This window comes from Glandiceps talaboti, chromosome 15, assembly GCF_964340395.1.
Source record: "Glandiceps talaboti chromosome 15, keGlaTala1.1, whole genome shotgun sequence".
NCBI classification, from domain to species: Eukaryota; Metazoa; Hemichordata; class Enteropneusta; family Spengelidae; genus Glandiceps; species Glandiceps talaboti.
The window spans coordinates 570,001-589,027 of record NC_135563.1 but is presented as its reverse complement, the minus strand read 5'-3'; the positions used below and the strand labels follow the sequence as shown (position 1 = coordinate 589,027).

Genomic DNA, 19,027 nt, shown 5'->3' with positions numbered 1-19,027 from the left:
GAATTACCTTGAAGATGAAGGCCAAGGTCAAATTGTCTTTAGAAAGCTTGTTAAGGATAACACAGGTGCCAAGTAGACACTAATATAAAGTCTACTAAGGTACTATCTACTAAACTTCCGATATATTACTAGGCAAAATATGAATTTTTATGACAAAAATGGCTGCCATTTTGGACATGCTCGAGAGAGTAAAGAAATTAAATGACATGCATATGCACAGGATAGTATTTTATATTTACTGAAAGTTTGAAATTGACCCATGTATATACGAGACACAGGATGATTGTAACTACAAATATGGCTGCCATTGGGAAAAAGTGATATCAGCACCAAAAATAATGCTTGTGATGTATAATTCTTTTCTTTAATATTACTTGTAGGCTTTACTTTGATAATAGTCCCACAAGATCATGGTCAAGGTCTCAAAAGATAGCTTGCATATTGGAATGGACACTTCTATGTATTAAAGTTTTTCAGTTATGTAGTAATAATGTGTTTTAACTACAAATATGGCTGTCATTCGGTCAAATTTGCATATATCGAAAAACAAATTGATGTGCATACATGTATGCACAGGATATTAAATATTTGATGTTTACTGAAAGCTAAATTGGCTGAAATTAGTCCATGCCTACTTGAGACAAAGGTGGACACGGATAGACAGATGTACACATGGGACCCAATGTACTATACCCTCACTTGGTTTTGCCAACAAACCAGGATTTCTACACTTCTATTTTGCATACATATATTTACCAAAGTGACACTATCAGCATCACATGTCAACAACAAAGGTATTTACCACATACCGGATGATGTCTGAATTACACTGATGAATCCTGCCATGATCAATGCTACAGATGAATGAAACTACTAGGGGTAGAACTTTTCATCTCAGAGTGAAAACAGAGGTGTAACCAACTGAGTCGATTTCAATGTGCCAGGAAACGGACACAATAAAACATGTGAGGGCAGTTGTTAATTACTTCTCATCCATGTCAGAGAATTAGATGTCATTCAATAAAATAAATTTTGACGGTTGACACCCCTGGAAAATGACCCAAATCAATACGAATACCCCTGGAAAACTAATGCAAAGGCCTGGAATTATTGTTAATTTAAGTGTATGAACCCTGTTCAAAACATGTATGCAAATCTCCTTAGCAACCATGACCACATCCATAGCAAAAGCCAAACGGTGGTGTTTTTCACAAAGATAACGGAATTTTAGACAATTGAATAAATATTCAAGAAATGTATGTAAATGTGCCTAGCAACAGGACCACACCCATAGCAACAACAAAACAATCTGGTATTTGCCAAAGATAAAAATATGTATTAATAGACGACTGAATAACATTCAAAACATGTATGATTGTACATGTGCCTGGGCAACAAGACCACACCCATAGCAAGTCAAATGATCACATATTGGAAAGATAACAACAGGGATTAATAGACAAATAAATAAACATTCAAAAAATGTATGCAATACAGGCTGTAATTTATAGAACACCAACAGTAGATAGAACACCAACACTACAGGCTGTAATTTATAGAACACCATCAGTACATAGAACACCAACACTACAGGCTGTAATGTATAGAACACCATCAGTAGATAGAACACCAACACTACAGGCTGTAATTTATAGAACACCAACAGTAGCTAGAACACCAACACTACAGGCTGTAATTTATAGAACACCATCAGTAGATAGAACACCAACACTACAGGCTGTAATTTATAGAACACCAACAGTAGATAGAACACCAACACTACAGGCTGTAATTTATAGAACACCAACAGTAGATAGAACACCAACACTACAGGCTGTAATTTATAGAACACCATCAGTACATAGAACACCAACACTACAGGCTGTAATTTATAGAACACCAACAGTAGACAGAACACCAACACTACAGGCTGTAATTTATAGAACACCAACAGTAGATAGAATACCAACACTACAGGCTGTAATTTATAGAACATCAACAGTAGCTAGAACACCAACACTACAGGCTGTAATTTATAGAACACCAACAGTAGACAGAACACCAACACTACAGGCTGTAATTTATAGAACACCAACAGTAGATAGAATACCAACACTACAGGCTGTAATTTATAGAACACCAACAGTAGATAGAATACCAACACTACAGGCTGTAATTCATAGAACATCAACAGTACATAGAACACCAACACTACAGGCTGTAATTTATAGAACATCAACAGTACACAGAGCACCAACACTACAGGCTGTAATTTATAGAACACCAACAGTAGATAGAATACCAACAGTACAGGCTGTAATTTACAGAACACCAACAATTTATAGAACACCAACAGTAGATAGAATACCAACAGTACAGGCTGTAATTTATAGAACACCAACAGTAGATAGAACACCAACACTACAGGCTGTAATTTACAGAACACCAAAAGTAGATAGAACACCAACAGTAGATAGAATACCAACAGTACAGGCTGTAATTTACAGAACACCAACAGTAGATAGAACACCAACAGTACAGGCTGTAATTTACAGAACACCAACAGTAGATAGAACACCAACAGTACAGGCTGTAATTTACAGAACACCAACAGTACAGGCTGTAATTTACAGAACACCAACAGTACAGGCTGTAATTTATAGAACACCAACAGTACAGGCTGTAATTTATAGAACACCAACAGTACAGGCTGTAATTTATAGAACACCAACAGTACAGGCTGTAATTATAGAACACCAACAGTACAGGCTGTAATTTACAGAACACCAACAGTACAGGCTGTAATTTACAGAACACCAACAGTACAGGCTGTAATTTATAGAACACCAACAGTACAGGCTGTAATTTACAGAACACCAACAGTACAGGCTGTAATTTACAGAACACCAATAGTACAGGCTGTAATTTATAGAACACCAACAGTACAGGCTGTAATTTACAGAACACCAACAGTACAGGCTGTAATTTATAGAACACCAACAGTAAGGCTGTAATTTACAGAACACCAACAGTACAGGCTGTAATTTATAGAACACCAACAGTACAGGCTGTAATTTATAGAACACCCAAACAGTACAGGCTGTAATTTATAGAACACCAACAGTACAGGCTGTAATTTATAGAACACCAACAGTACAGGCTGTAATTTATAGAACACCCAAACAGTACAGGCTGTAATTTACAGAACACCAACAGTACAGGCTGTAATTTACAGAACACCAACAGTACAGGCTGTAATTTATAGAACACCAACAGTACAGGCTGTAATTTACAGAACACCAACAGTACAGGCTGTAATTTACAGAACACCAATAGTACAGGCTGTAATTTATAGAACACCAACAGTACAGGCTGTAATTTATAGAACACCAACAGTACAGGCTGTAATTTATAGAACACCAACAGTACAGGCTGTAATTTACAGAACACCAACAGTACAGGCTGTAATTTATAGAACACCAACAGTACAGGCTGTAATTTATAGAACACCAACAATACAGGCTGTAATTTACAGAACACCAACAGTACAGGCTGTAATTTACAGTCAATATTAATTATCAGAAGTCAGTTAATGGAAAACAATGCATATATCTACACAATCTATACATGTATCCATGAACACGTAGACAGAGAGACAGACAGACGGACAGATACATGTACACACTAACCTTTGACCTTCTAATATGTAATATTTACTTGCCTGATGAATTCAAACAACAGATGTAAATTAAATATTAATTTATCAATCCATCATCTAATTTGTGAAGAGGTTAAAAATGATATCTATCATCAAAATTAAAGGCTCAATTTTATTTTTTTTTAAATTTGTAAAAAAAAAATTGACGAAAATAGACTTACCGATGTGGCTCTAGTTAAGTATAGTATTACATTACCTGCAAATCGGTTTAGCACATTTTTTATCCAGCATGGATGAAAATAACAAGGTAACTATCTCTATCTCATATGACATGGAGTGAAAATAACAAGGTAACTATCTCTATCTCATATGACATGGAGTGTTGGAAAATCCAGACACAGTCGGTTCATACACATACAGAAAACGTTTCCAGTAGCAACAAAGCCAAAGAGGAGAGAAAGTTCCAACAATGTGGCAATCTCATTATGTATGCAGCAGCTGTTGTATGTCTTCATCAATGGCTGCCACAATAAAGGCCATTGCACTCACTAGGGCTATACAATTGTACTACAAGCCACTGTCCACATGACAATGCCATCATTTGCATGACAATGATTTTATATGCATAACAATAATGATGTATGGTAATTAGTGGGGATACATTTATCTGGGAGTCCCAATTTATAACAAGCTGCATATTGCTGGTAGACTTCATTTCATATTTGAATGTGTAATGTTTTATACCAGTACTATGATATATGTAAATGACCAATGACATAGCTTGTACTATGATATATGTAAATGACCAATGACACAGCTTGTACTATGATATATGTAAACGACTCAATGAGAGCCTGTACTACGTAGTTATTATAATAACATTCCTACTTACTACAAAGCCTGTACTATATGTATCTGAACATTTTACACATAATAACCTGTTTCACATAGTTGAACATTTTACACATACAAGCCAGAAGTGAATCCAATTTTCATGTCATTATTCTATGCTTAGCTACATTTTCTAAAATACTACAATTGTACAAAACAATTGACATTGTCTTTCAGTGATTGTATTATGGGTAATGATGTAGTATAGAATAGTATAGTATAGTATAGTATAGTATAGTATAGTATAGTATAGTATAGTAGAGTATAGTAGAGTATAGTATAGTATAGTATAGTATAGTATAGTATAGTATAGTAATATTAGTATAGTATAGTATAGTATAGTATAGTAGAGGAGAGTATACTAGAGTATAGTATAGTATAGTATAGTAATATTAGTATAGTATAGTATAGTATAGTAGAGTATAGTAGAGTATAGTATAGTATAGTATAGTATAGTATAGTATAGTATAGTAATATTAGTATAGTATAGTATAGTATAGTATAGTAGAGGAGAGTATACTAGAGTATAGTATAGTATAGTATAGTATAGTAATATTAGTATAGTATAGTATACTAGAGTATAGTATAGTATAGTATAGTATAGTATAGTATAGTATAGTATAGTATAGTATAGTATAGTATCTCATAGACATTTTTTGAATCTGTGAGTACAAATTTTCATTACTAGATTTGAACTTGTGCTTTAGAAGCCAATGCAACAACAGAAGGTACATACATTTTCATATTTTATAAAGCCTTTGTCGAAAACATAGCCCCCAAAAGGATTTATTGTAGTAGGATAGAATGGATTTTTGTTGGTACTATTGAAAGGTGTGGTGTTTGAACATGAAATAAAGTTATAGATTGAAATGTTATTGGGCAAAGTATGATTATTTATGTGGCCGCCATTTCGCTGTTGTCGAGAGGGTTGTAAAACCAAGTGACGTGCATATGCCCTCTATAACATCTGACATTTGTACCAGGTTTGGTTGAAATTGGCGCATGTATACTGGAGATACAGATGGATATGAATGGACGGATGGACGGATGGACAGACGAACAAAAGGAGCCAAAATAAATGTAGAAGCCCCATCGGGTTCTGCCCTTTGGGGGCTAACAAGCAGTCATCGGAGATGACTCTGTCACTCGCAATGGATATTTACAGAGAATTGCCACCAGTTATGGTAGTGTGATGTAGTAGATTGTATGAAATATAGAGCCAATGTATAATTGATTGAATATTTGCATACATTTTTTTGAATTTTTTTATTTATTTGTCTGTTAATTCCTGTTGTTATCATTGCAATATAAGTGATCATTTGGCTGTTGTTATGGGTGTGGTCTTTTTGCTAGGCTCATTACATACATTTTTTGAGTGTTTATTCAATTGTCTATTAATATCGTTATCTTTGCAATATACCTGATCATTTAGCTGTTGCTATGGGCGTGGTACTGTGGCTAGGCACATTTACATACATTTCTTGAATGTTTATTCACTTGTCTATTAATCACTTTTGTTATCTTTCAATATGTGTGATCATTTGGCTGTTGCTATGGGCATGGTCTTGTTGCTAGGTACTTTTTTTTTACCGAAAAATGGTTCTAAGTCGGCTAAATTGCAACATATTCCAAAGCAAAATGACGTGCATATGTATTAAAGTCATAGTTCATTATCCATTTACTAAGTTTGAAAGAAATTGGTCAACGAATGTCAAGAAATGGCTACGGACGAACAGATGGATGGACAGACGCACGAAGCCAAATCTATAAGACCTCCCTGGACTACGTTCGATGGGGCTAAAAAGAAACTTAATAAAACATTTGGGTAATTTATATCCAATAATGTTGTGAACAAGATTTTTTAAGTAGGCGAAAAACAAATGAATGGTAGATTCTTCTATTTCTTCTTTATATACTCAATGACATAGTCCAATGAAGGATAGTACTAGACTACCATGACATAAATCCTACATGTTAATATATTCATGTTTAATTAATTAATTAATTAATTTATTCATTCATCATTTCAAACCCAGTACAGCAGGTATAGCTGGGTTTAAAACTAAACTCCCAATATGGTAGTGAGAGCCTTAACTGCTCAGTCACTTCTATTTACTGAATGTGTTACTCTGTAATACTCATCTATGCAAGCAAAAGAGTATCGCAATGCATATATACCAAAATCAAAATAATGTTCCCTGTCCAGCTGATAAAATAGAATCCATTAATACAGTGATTGACTCTTCAAGCCTTCAACACTATACTTACACATACTGCATTCAGATATAAATCACAAAGCATACAAACAGAAAGTAAAGATAACAAGAAAGGTGTTTCAAAGCAACCATGGAGTTGATTGACAAGAACCTAAGATACAAACACTGATATGACAATTTATACCCCTGACCTAAGATACAAATACTGATATGACAATTTATACCCCTGACCTAAGATACATACACTGATATGACAATTTATACCCCTGACCTAAGATACAAATACTGATATGACAATTTATACCCCTGACCTAAGATACAAACACTGATATGACAATTTATACCCCTGACCTAAGATACATACACTTATATGACAATTTATACCCCTGACCTAAGATACAAATACTGATATGACAATTTATACCCCTGACCTAAGATACAAACACTGATATGACAATTTATACCCCTGACCTAAGATACATACACTGATATGACAATTTATACCCCTGACCTAAGATACAAACACTGATATGACAATTTATACCCCTGACCTAAGATACAAACACTGATATGACAATTTATACCCCTGACCTAAGATACAAATACTGATATGACAATTTATACTCCTGACCTAAGATACAAACACTGATATGACAATTTATACCCCTGACCTAAGATACAAATACTGATATGACAATTTATACCCCTGACCTAAGATACATACACTGATATGACAATTTATACCCCTGACCTAAGATACAAACACTGATATGACAATTTATACCCCTGACCTAAGATACAAACACTGATATGACAATTTATACCCCTGACCTAAGATACATACACTGATATGACAATTTATACCCTGACCTAAGATACAAACACTGATATGACAATTTATACCCCTGACCTAAGATACATACACTGATATGACAATTTATACCCTGACCTAAGATACAAATACTGATATGACAATTTATACCCCTGACCTAAGATACAAACACTGATATGACAATTTATACCCCTGACCTAAGATACATACACTGATATGACAATTTATACCCCTGACCTAAGATACAAATACTGATATGACAATTTATACCCCTGACCTAAGATACAAACACTGATATGACAATTTATACCCCTGACCTAAGATACATACACTGATATGACAATTTATACCCCTGACCTAAGATACAAACACTGATATGACAATTTATACCCCTGACCTAAGATACAAACACTGATATGACAATTTATACCCCTGACCTAAGATACAAATACTGATATGACAATTTATACTCCTGACCTAAGATACATACACTGATATGACAATTTATACCCCTGACCTAAGATACAAACACTGATATGACAATTTATACCCCTGACCTTATATATTAAAACCTATCAACCCTTGATCTCCAACTTCCACAGGTCAGATTAACTGACTCTCTCCCCCATCCCATTCCACCCTTTGACCTCCACAGATCAACGGATTTTCTCCCCATCCCACTCTGACTTTGACCTCCCAGTGATCTACTCACTTCTAAGGATTCCTGCAGGTCTCTGAGTTCCCTTCTGACTACTGTATGATTGTTTCTCAGCTCACTGATTTGTCTTTGTGCTGTTCTTAGATGTGTCTGGGCATCACTCAATTTCTCCCGAGATTCTTTCAACTCCTATTAAAAACAAGATTGACAGATAGATGAACAATGTCTCTAGCAAACAAGCCATGGAATAATTGGTTAACAGATTGATATATATTTTCTATCACTACTATACATGAGTATGGAGATTTCTATATTCTCAATACGAGTATTTTATATTCTCTATATGAGTATGGTGATTTTTATATTCTCTATATGAGTATGGAGATTTCTATATTCTCTATATGAGTATGGTGATTTTTATATTCTCTATATGAGTATGGAGATTTCTATATTCTCCATATGAGTATGGTGATTATTATATTCTCTATATGAGTATGGAGATTTCTATATTCTCAATATGAGTATGGTGATTTTTACATTCTCTATATGAGTATGGTGATTTTTATATTCTCTATATGAGTATGGAGATTTCTATATTCTCTATATGAGTATGGTGATTTTTACATTCTCTATATGAGTATGGTGATTTTTATATTCTCTATATGAGTATGGGGATTTTTATGGTATTCTCTATGGAAAATGTCTATATCAAACAACGTTCCTTTCTTACCTTGTCTTTCTCTTCCAACTGACACCTTAGATTCAAAACTTCTTTATCAGCATCAGTGTAATCTTTTTCGCCTTCTACTTGCCTCAGTCTATCCTGTAGACGTGCCTCAGCCTTTTCCAGATCTTCTACATTCTGTTCCGTCATTTCCAGGAGAGTTGTCTGTGCCTTCATCCGTTTGAACTCGTCCAGTGGTAGACTTACCATCTGTCCTGTCGCTAAGTCATCTTCTAAGTTTTCTAACTGTCTTTTCAATGATGACTTGGCTCGTTCTAACTGTTCCGCTTTCAGGTTAGCTATTTGTAATTCTTCTTGTGTGTTAGCCAATTCTTGCTCTAGTTCTGCTGCTTGAGTACTCTGTTGATCACAATGATAACGGTACATCATACCTTGAGTTCATTGAATTCATGTTATACCTAATTGCTGTACTTAATGCTGGTTATACCTAATTGTCCTACTTAATGCTGGTTATACCTAATTGTCCTACTTAATGCTGGTTATACCTAATTGCTGTACTTAATACTGGTTATACCTAATTGTTGTACTTAATGCTGGTTATACCTAATTGTTGTACTTAATGCTGGTTATACCTAATTGCTGTACTTAATGCTGGTTATATCTAATTGTCCTACTTAATACTGGTTATACCTAATTGTTCTACTTAATGCTGGTTATATCTAATTGTCCTACTTAATGCTGGTTATACCTAATTGTCCTACTTAATGCTGGTTATACCTAATTGTTCTACTTAATGCTGGTTATACCTAATTGTCCTACTTAATGCTGGTTATACCTAATTGCTGTACTTAATGCTGGTTATACCTAATTGTCCTACTTAATGCTGGTTATACCTAATTGTCCTACTTAATGCTGGTTATACCTAATTGTCCTACTTAATGCTGGTTATACCTAATTGTCCTACTTAATGCTGGTTATACCTAATTGCTGTACTTAATGCTGGTTATACCTAATTGTCCTACTTAATGCTGGTTATACCTAATTGTCCTACTTAATGCTGGTTATACCTAATTGTCCTACTTAATGCTGGTTATACCTAATTACTGTACTTAATGCTGGTTATACCTAATTGCTGTACTTAATGCTGGTTATACCTAATTGTTCTACTTAATGTTGGTTATACCTAATTGTCCTACTTAATGCTGGTTATACCTAATTGTCCTACTTAATGCTGGTTATACCTAATTGTTCTACTTAATGCTGGTTATACCTAATTGTCCTACTTAATGCTGGTTATACCTAATTGTTCTACTTAATACTGGTTATACCTAATTGTTCTACTTAATACTGGTTATACCTAATTGTTGTACTTAATACTGGTTATACCTAATTGTTCTACTTAATGCTGGTTATACCTAATTGTTCTACTTAATGCTGGTTATACCTAATTGCTGTACTTACTACTGGTTATACCTAATTGTTGTACTTAATACTGGTTATACCTAATTGTCCTACTTAATGCTGGTTATACCTAATTGTTCTACGTAATACTGGTTATACCTAATTGCTGTACTTAATGCTGGTTATACCTAATTGCTGTACTTAATACTGGTTATACCTAATTGTTGTACTTAATACTGGTTATACCTAATTGTTCTACTTAATGCTGGTTATACCTAATTGTTCTACTTAATGCTGGTTATACCTAATTGTTGTACTTAATACTGGTTATACCTAATTGTTGTACTTAATACTGGTTATACCTAATTGTTGTACTTAATGCTGGTTATACCTAATTGCTGTACTTAATGCTGGTTATACCTAATTGCTGTACTTAATGCTGGTTATACCTAATTGTTCTACTTAATGCTGGTTATACCTAATTGTTCTACTTACTACTGGTTATACCTAATTGTTGTACTTACTACTGGTTATACCTAATTGTTGTACTTAATGCTGGTTATACCTAATTGCTGTACTTAATGCTGGTTATACCTAATTGTTCTACTTAATGCTGGTTATACCTAATTGTTCTACTTAATGCTGGTTATACCTAATTGTTCTACTTAATGCTGGTTATACCTAATTGTTGTACTTAATACTGGTTATACCTAATTGTTGTACTTAATACTGGTTATACCTAATTGTCCTACTTAATGCTGGTTATACCTAATTGTTCTACTTAATGCTGGTTATACCTAATTGCTGTACTTAATGCTGGTTATACATAATTGTTCTACTTAATACTGGTTATACCTAATTGTCCTACTTAATGCTGGTTATACCTAATTGTTCTACTTAATGCTGGTTATATCTAATTGTCCTACTTAATGCTGGTTATACCTAATTGCTGTACTTAATGCTGGTTATACCTAATTGCTGTACTTAATGCTGGTTATACATAATTGTTCTACTTAATACTGGTTATACCTAATTGTCCTACTTAATGCTGGTTATACCTAATTGCTGTACTTAATGCTGGTTATACCCAATTGCTGTACTTAATGCTGGTTATACCTAATTGTCCTACTTAATGCTGGTTATACCTAATTGCTGTACTTAATGCTGGTTATACCTAATTGTCCTACTTAATGCTGGTTATACCTAATTGTTCTACTTAATACTGGTTATACCTAATTGTCCTACTTAATGCTGGTTATACCTAATTGCTGTACTTAATACTGGTTATACCTAATTGTTGTACTTAATGCTGGTTATACCTAATTGTTCTACTTAATACTGGTTATACCTAATTGTTCTACTTAATGCTGGTTATACCTAATTGTCCTACTTAATACTGGTTATACCTAATTGCTGTACTTAATACTGGTTATACCTAATTGTCCTACTTAATACTGGTTATACCTAATTGCTGTACTTAATACTGGTTATACCTAATTGTTGTACTTAATGCTGGTTATACCTAATTGCTGTACTTAATACTGGTTATACCTAATTGCTGTACTTAATACTGGTTATACCTAATTGTTCTACTTAATGCTGGTTATACCTAATTGCTGTACTTAATGCTGGTTATACCTAATTGTTCTACTTAATACTGGTTATACCTAATTGTTCTACTTAATACTGGTTATATCTAATTGTTCTACTTAATGCTGGTTATACCTCATTGTTCTACTTAATACTGGTTATACCTAATTGTTCTACTTAATACTGGTTATACCTAATTGTTCTACTTAATGCTGGTTATACCTAATTGTTCTACTTAATGCAGGTTATACCTAATTGTTGTACTTAATGCTGGTTATACATAATTGCTGTACTTAATGCTGGTTATACCTAATTGTTGTACTTAATACTGGTTATACCTAATTGTTCTACTTAATGCTGGTTATACCTTATTGTTCTACTTAATGCAGGTTATACCTAATTGTTGTACTTAATGCTGGTTATACATAATTGCTGTACTTAATACTGGTTATACCTAATTGTTGTACTTAATGCTGGTTATACCTAATTGTTCTACTTAATGCTGGTTATACCTAATTGTTCTACTTAATACTGGTTATACCTAATTGTTCTACTTAATACTGGTTATACCTAATTGTTCTACTTAATGCTGGTTATACCTAATTGTCCTACTTAATGCTGGTTATACCTAATTGCTGTACTTAATGCTGGTTATACCTAATTGTTCTACTTAATACTGGTTATACCTAATTGTTCTACTTAATGCTGGTTATACCTAATTGTTCTACTTAATGCTGGTTATACCTTATTGTTCTACTTAATGCTGGTTATACCTAATTGTCCTACTTAATGCTGGTTATACCTAATTGCTGTACTTAATGCTGGTTATACCTAATTGTCCTACTTAATGCTGGTTATACCTAATTGTTCTACTTAATGCTGGTTATACCTAATTGTTGTACTTAATGCTGGTTATACCTAATTGTTCTACTTAATGCTGGTTATACCTAATTGTTCTACTTAATGCTGGTGTTATACCTAATTGTTCTACTTAATACTGGTTATACATAATTGTTCTACTTAATGCTGGTTATACCTAATTGTTCTACTTAATGCTGGTGTTATACCTAATTGTTCTACTTAATGCTGGTGTTATACCTAATTGTTCTACTTAATACTGGTTATACATAATTGTTCTACTTAATGCTGGTTATACCTAATTGTTCTACTTAATGCTGGTGTTATACCTAATTGTTCTACTTAATGCTGGTTATACCTAATTGTTCTACTTAATGCTGGTTATACCTAATTGTTCTACTTAATGCTGGTGTTATACCTAATTGTTCTACTTAATGCTGGTTATACCTAATTGTTCTACTTAATGCTGGTTATACCTTATTGTTCTACTTAATGCAGGTTATACCTCATTGTTCTACTTAATGCTGGTTATACATAATTGCTGTACTTAATACTGGTTATACCTAATTGTTCTACTTAATACTGGTTATACCTAATTGTTCTACTTAGTGCTGTTCTATATACACTTTTATGTGGGTAATATTAATCATATAATAAACAAAAAGTAATTCATGACAGCTGGAACATGTACACATAATAAACATTTCTCATGAGTTTCTGCTTCTTTCACATTATTTGGTGTATGCATCACTGTTTTCAATCACGTTATTTGATTTATGCATCACCATTTTCAAAATATCAGTTCCAATGAGTCAAGCTCAAGATGTAACACTGACTGATAAAATTTTCTTGTTCAAAAAGAAAGTGATAATTAAAACATTCTTTGAGAAGTTCAATCTGAAGGTTAAGAATTTTACTGGTCAACACATACATGTGTACTTACCCTTCTTTGTAATGTCATAGCATTAGCTTCCATTTCCGTTATCTTATCTCTCATAAGACTTCCATGTTTCTCCAACTCCTGCATCATTTCCTTTAATTTACTCTCATTTCTCTGCACATCATCCATTTGTTTCTGTGTGCATTTTTGTGACTCTTTCAATTCAGCAACTTTCTCATTCAACAGATCTTTTTCATGTTTCAGTTGATTATTATCCATCTTCAACATCTTTTCGGAGCTTTCTAATTCTCTAACTCTGTGCCTCAGGTCTAATTCCTTGTTTTCAAGACCAGAGAGTTCATCTTTCAGAGATTCTTCAGCATTTTCTAATTTCTTCACTTTTTGCTTCAGATTCTTATCTTCCCTTTCTACGTCTTGGACTTTCTGTCGGAGTTCTCTTTCTCTATCCTCCATTTCCCTGGCATTTCTCTCAAAAGCTTTGATAGTCTGTCGTAGACTGTTTTCTGTTTTATCATAAGCTTCCTCAGCTGTTAAGAGTTCCTTTTGTAAGGTCTCCTCTGATTTTTTGGCATCTAAGAGTTTCTTTTGCAAATACTTGTCAGTATTCTCCATTGCAGTTATCTTACTCGCAAGCTGCTCTATCTCAACTCTTTTGCTTTTCTTTATCAAATCATAATCCTTTTCAAGTTGCTTCATTTTTTCTCTCAGTTTACACTCCTCTTCCTGTAAATACATAAAATCTTCTTCTAGAGTTTTATGTGCCTTCTGGAGGATCTTTTCACTCCTCTCGCTCTTTGCCAGATTACTTTTTAGTGTTGATTCTGAGTCTTCTAACTCCATAACCCTCTCTTGCAGTTTCTCATTTTCTTTGTTTCTTCCCATTTCTAGCTGTTTTTCCAGTGATACAATTTCAGATTCTAAGTTTAGTTCTGATTTCTGCAGTTTTTCAACTTTCTCTTGTAGCTCTTTCTCCCTTTTCTCAGCCTTACTAGCTCTGTCCTTTAGTGGGGTTTGAAAGTCTTCCAAATCCTCAACTTTACTCTTCAACTCTCTCTCTCTGTTTTCAAGTTGTTCAATTCTCTTTCTCAGCGTGTTAGTCATTTCTTTGTGTCTAACTTCTTGGTGAGTTGCATCCTGAATCTGTTCAGTTTGAAATTTGACATGAGGTTCAATTCTTTCTAATTCCCATTCCTTCTTCTTCATATCCAGACCTAACTCAAACAGTTTCTCTTTCATCATAATTTCTGATTCTTCCAAATCTTGTATTTTTCTCCTAAAGTCATCTTTTTCCTTTGTCCTCTGTTCAAAGACCTTCCCAATATCATTATTCTTTTCATCAATTTTCTGTTTCAACTTTTGACTTGATTTTTCCAGAAAAGAGACTTCATCTTTCAGATGTTCTTCACTTGTCTGCAACTCACTGATCTTTTTATTCATGTCATCCAAAGTTCTCTTTTCTTCAAGTTGCCTAATTTCTTCACTGGCTTCTCTTTCCTTGAGCCTGTCTCTTAATTCTGCTTCAGTCTTTTCTAGATCTTCAACTTTCTCTTCTGCATCTTTCAGCTTTCTCCTCAGTTGCCTACCTTCATCTTCAAGCTCTTCAGCCTGTTCCTTGATAGCATCATTAGTTTCCCGTAGTCTCTTATTCTCAACTTTGGCACTCCCTACTTGATCCTCTAACAAATGTGTAGCAGTTTCAAGTTCATATACTTTATTCTGAAGCTCACTTTCATGTTCAAGAAGGTCTTGGACTTTTTCTTTTAAGTTTTTCTCATTTGCCTTTCTTTCAAACTGTACAGACTCTAGTTGTTGTGAAAGCTGTGCATGGAATTCCTTCTCCACTCTGGTTGTGTCTACAAGTTGCTTTTGTGAATCATCCAAATTCCCTCTCAAACCTGCTACCTCTGTTTCTAAGTCAATAATTCTTTCTTCAAGTACCTTCTTGCCTTTCTTGTGATCTTTGACTTTCTTTTCAGCATCTTCTAGCTGTCCCATTAGCATTGTTTTACAACTATCCAACTCATGATATTTTCCTTGCATTTCACCATGTTCTTCTTCTAAATGTTCTACTTTCTGTTTTAGAGTTTCCTCATTCTGTTTGTAAACAAGTGTGGCTTCGTCTAGCATCTCTCTTACGTTTTTCTCTGCTTCTGTAAGCTGTGAAACTTTATCCTTCAAGATGTTTTGAATGTCTTCTAATTCCTGAATTCTTTCTTGATAAGTCAAACTTGCTGATTCAACTACTTCTTTCAAAGTCTGTTCAGCCTCCTGCACTTTCAGTTTCATTTCATCTTCTCTTTGTTCGAGTTTCTCAACTTTTCTGAGTAGTTTTTCTTCTGATTCTTCCATTTTACCAATCCTCTCATTCAAGGAGTCTTCACTCTGTTTCCATATTTCAGCTGATACCTCATTCTCTCTAACTTTGGCATCTAGTTGTTCTCTAAGATCTATCTCTCTCTGTTCTCTATCTAGAAGCCTGTTTCTTAAATCAGCTTCCATTTCTTCCAAGGCACCCACTGTATCCTTCAGCACATTCTCATTCTGTCTCCAAACTTTGACAGCTTCTTCAAATTCTTCCTTATGAGTTTTCTCAGTACCTAAGAGTTCATCAACTTTATCTTCCAACCTTTTATTGAACTCTTCAAGCGCTGTTATCCTGTCTTGCATGGTTTTCTTCTTGTCATATAATTCCCTACTTGTCTGGAGCCCCACCTCCTCATGTTTTTTCACTTCTTCTTTCAGCACAGATTCACTTTGTTGAAGCTCTTTAAGTTTCCCACTCTGAATGTCTTCAGATTTTTCAAGCTCATTGATTCTATTTTTCAAGGTCCCTTCCTTTTCTTTCCATAATTTATGTGCCATTTCATGGCTAGCACTCACATTTAATTCAGAATCTGAAAGTTCAGCAATCTTTTTCTTCAATTCTTTTTCACTCTGTTCTAACTGGTCAATTTGTTCCTGTAATGTAGTGACTTCACTGATATGGTCTTCCTTTAAGTCAACTTCAATATCTTCCCTTCGCTGTAAATCAACCTCCAGACTTTTCACTTTCTTTTTCAGGGATTCTTCATTTTCTTCTAACTGCAAAACCTGATTTTCAAGTTTGTGAACTTTACTTAGCAAAGCCTCCTCCTCTGCATGAAATTCTTCAATTTTATTTTCAGTTTCCCCTATTTTACTCTTACAAGTATCTAGTTCCATTTCTTTAGCTCTAAGAGTTTCATTAGAATGTTCTAATTCAGAAACTGTGTCTTTCAGGATTTTCTCAAACTCGGCGACAACTGGCATTCTATCTTTGAAAGCCTTATTTGACTCTTCAAGTTCTGCAACTGTAGTCCTCATGTTCTCCTCTGAAGCTTGGAGGTCATCAATTACTTTCTTCAAGACATTCTCCTGAATCGCCTGTTCTTCAATTCTACCATAGGCTTCTTTAAGGCGATGTTGAAGCTCATCTTTCTGCACTGACAATTCATCAATTCTGTTCTCATTTTGTTCTACTGCAGTTTTCAAAGATGTCAAGTTCTCATCCTGCTCAGCTATTTTTTCATTACTGTCTTTTACATCTTCTGCTAAAACATCCTTCTCAGTGATCAACTGTCCAATATGTTCAGTGAGCTTTGCATCACTTTCCCTTAAATCTCCCAATAATATTTCTTGTTCTTCTAATGATTCTCGTGCCTCTAGTAATTTCCCTTCAATTTCTTCTTTTTCAGAGTTTACCTCATTTAATTCATCCACAAGTTTAGCCTTAGATTCTTCCAACATCTTTATCTCATTGTTACTCTGGTCATTCTGTTCTTTAGCTGCTATTATCTTCTCTGACATTTCTTTTAGCTGTCTTTCTTTTTCAACCTGGACTTCTTCCTCGGTTTGTATTTCTTGTATTTTCTCCAGTAGTTGTATTTCTCTGTCTTTCATTTCATTAATTACCTGTTCTTCTTCCTTGTCTTTTTGTTCAAGAGCTTTTATTTTATTATTCAGTTCTGACAGCTGCATATTTAGTTTTACATTCTTCTCTTTCCATGCCTCCTCATTGGATTGTAAATCTCTGACAACCTGTTTTAAGATATTTTCACTAGCTTCTAACTCATAGATTCTATCTTCCAATGACTGCTGCCTCTTCAGAGTTTTTGTTTTGTTGAGGCCATTATCACTTTCAGTAATATCTGCCTGTCTTGGCAAGGTCTTAGTAGCAGACAGTGGTGAAGTGTCCAACGATTTTAGATTGGGCGCCTCTTGCAGATCAACTTTCCCAAATTGATGAGGTTCTTCTTCAACATCTCTCAAAGTCAGGTCTATTGGCTTATCTGGCTTGTCTTCAATAGCCTGCAGATCTGCTGGTTTTTGTAGATCCACACTTCCATGCTGAATTGATGTTTCAGCAATCACACCTGAAAGCAAATCTGATAACTCTGGTAGACTCATACTTTCTGATTCTGATGTTGCTTTGGGATGTTGGTTGTCATGATTTTCTTCAAAAGCTTTCATGTTAGGCAATTCTTGAATATCAATCCTACTCAGCTCAATTGGCTTTTCTGCAACAACCCCTGAGAGTAACTCTGATGATTTTGGTAGGGTAATGGTGGCAGACCCTGAAGTTTTCTTAACAATAGGCTTATCATTCAAGGTCTCAGTCTCACTGCATTGTTCTTCAACAGCTTTCAGATTGGAAGTCTCCTGTACACCAACACTTCCAAACTGGATAGGTTTTTCTACAAAAACTCCAGACAGCAAACATGATTCTGGTAGAGTCATAGTAACAGACCCTGATGATTCATTGAAAACAGGCTCCTTTTGGTTTCCTTCAAAGGCTGTCTGATCTGCTGGCTCTCCAAGATCAAGATTACCAAACTGGATTGGTTCTTCCAAGATGTATGTATGCATCTCTTTCAAAATAGGAGCTTCCTTAACAGTTTCAACATTTTCTTTTACAATAGCGTCCTCTGAGACTACGGCATCAACTGACATTTTCAAAGACGGTTCCTCCATATTGACGTCAGTAGAATCTCTTCCATCATGTTCAAGATCTTGAATCTCTTCCACTGCCTCTCTGTACATTGTAAGAACATCTTCTTTCTCAAGTGATGTTCTTACAAGATCACTATTTACATTTTTTGGCAGAGATTTCCACAGTTTTTCATTCTGATTCTGCATTAACTTCAATTGCTCTTGTAAATGTATGTTTTCAGTCCTGAGTTGGTTGATCTGTTCCTTTAGTGCCTTTTCAGAGAATTCAAAAACTTTCAATTTATCCTGCAGTTCCCTATTTTCATGTTTCACTTTGTTGAGTTCAGACTCTGAACCTTCGCCAAGTGTAGTCCTTGATGCTTCCAGTGT

At 34.5% G+C, this 19,027-nt stretch overlaps 1 protein-coding gene across 8 annotated transcripts in view; it reads right to left on the bottom strand.

Annotated features, from left to right (window-relative positions):
• Positions 1–19,027, bottom strand: part of LOC144446976 (uncharacterized) — a 334,721-nt gene that overhangs the window by 92,709 nt on the left and 222,985 nt on the right. For all 8 annotated transcript variants that reach the window (XM_078136846.1, XM_078136848.1, XM_078136850.1 and 5 more), the window contains 3 exons: positions 13,733–19,027; positions 8,986–9,339; positions 8,310–8,444 (listed from right to left, as the gene is read on the bottom strand). The exon at positions 13,733–19,027 is cut by the window's right edge and continues 408 nt beyond it. In XM_078136846.1, coding sequence (XP_077992972.1) covers positions 8,310–8,444; positions 8,986–9,339; positions 13,733–19,027 — 5,784 coding nt within the window. The remainder of the gene's footprint in view (positions 1–8,309; positions 8,445–8,985; positions 9,340–13,732) is intronic.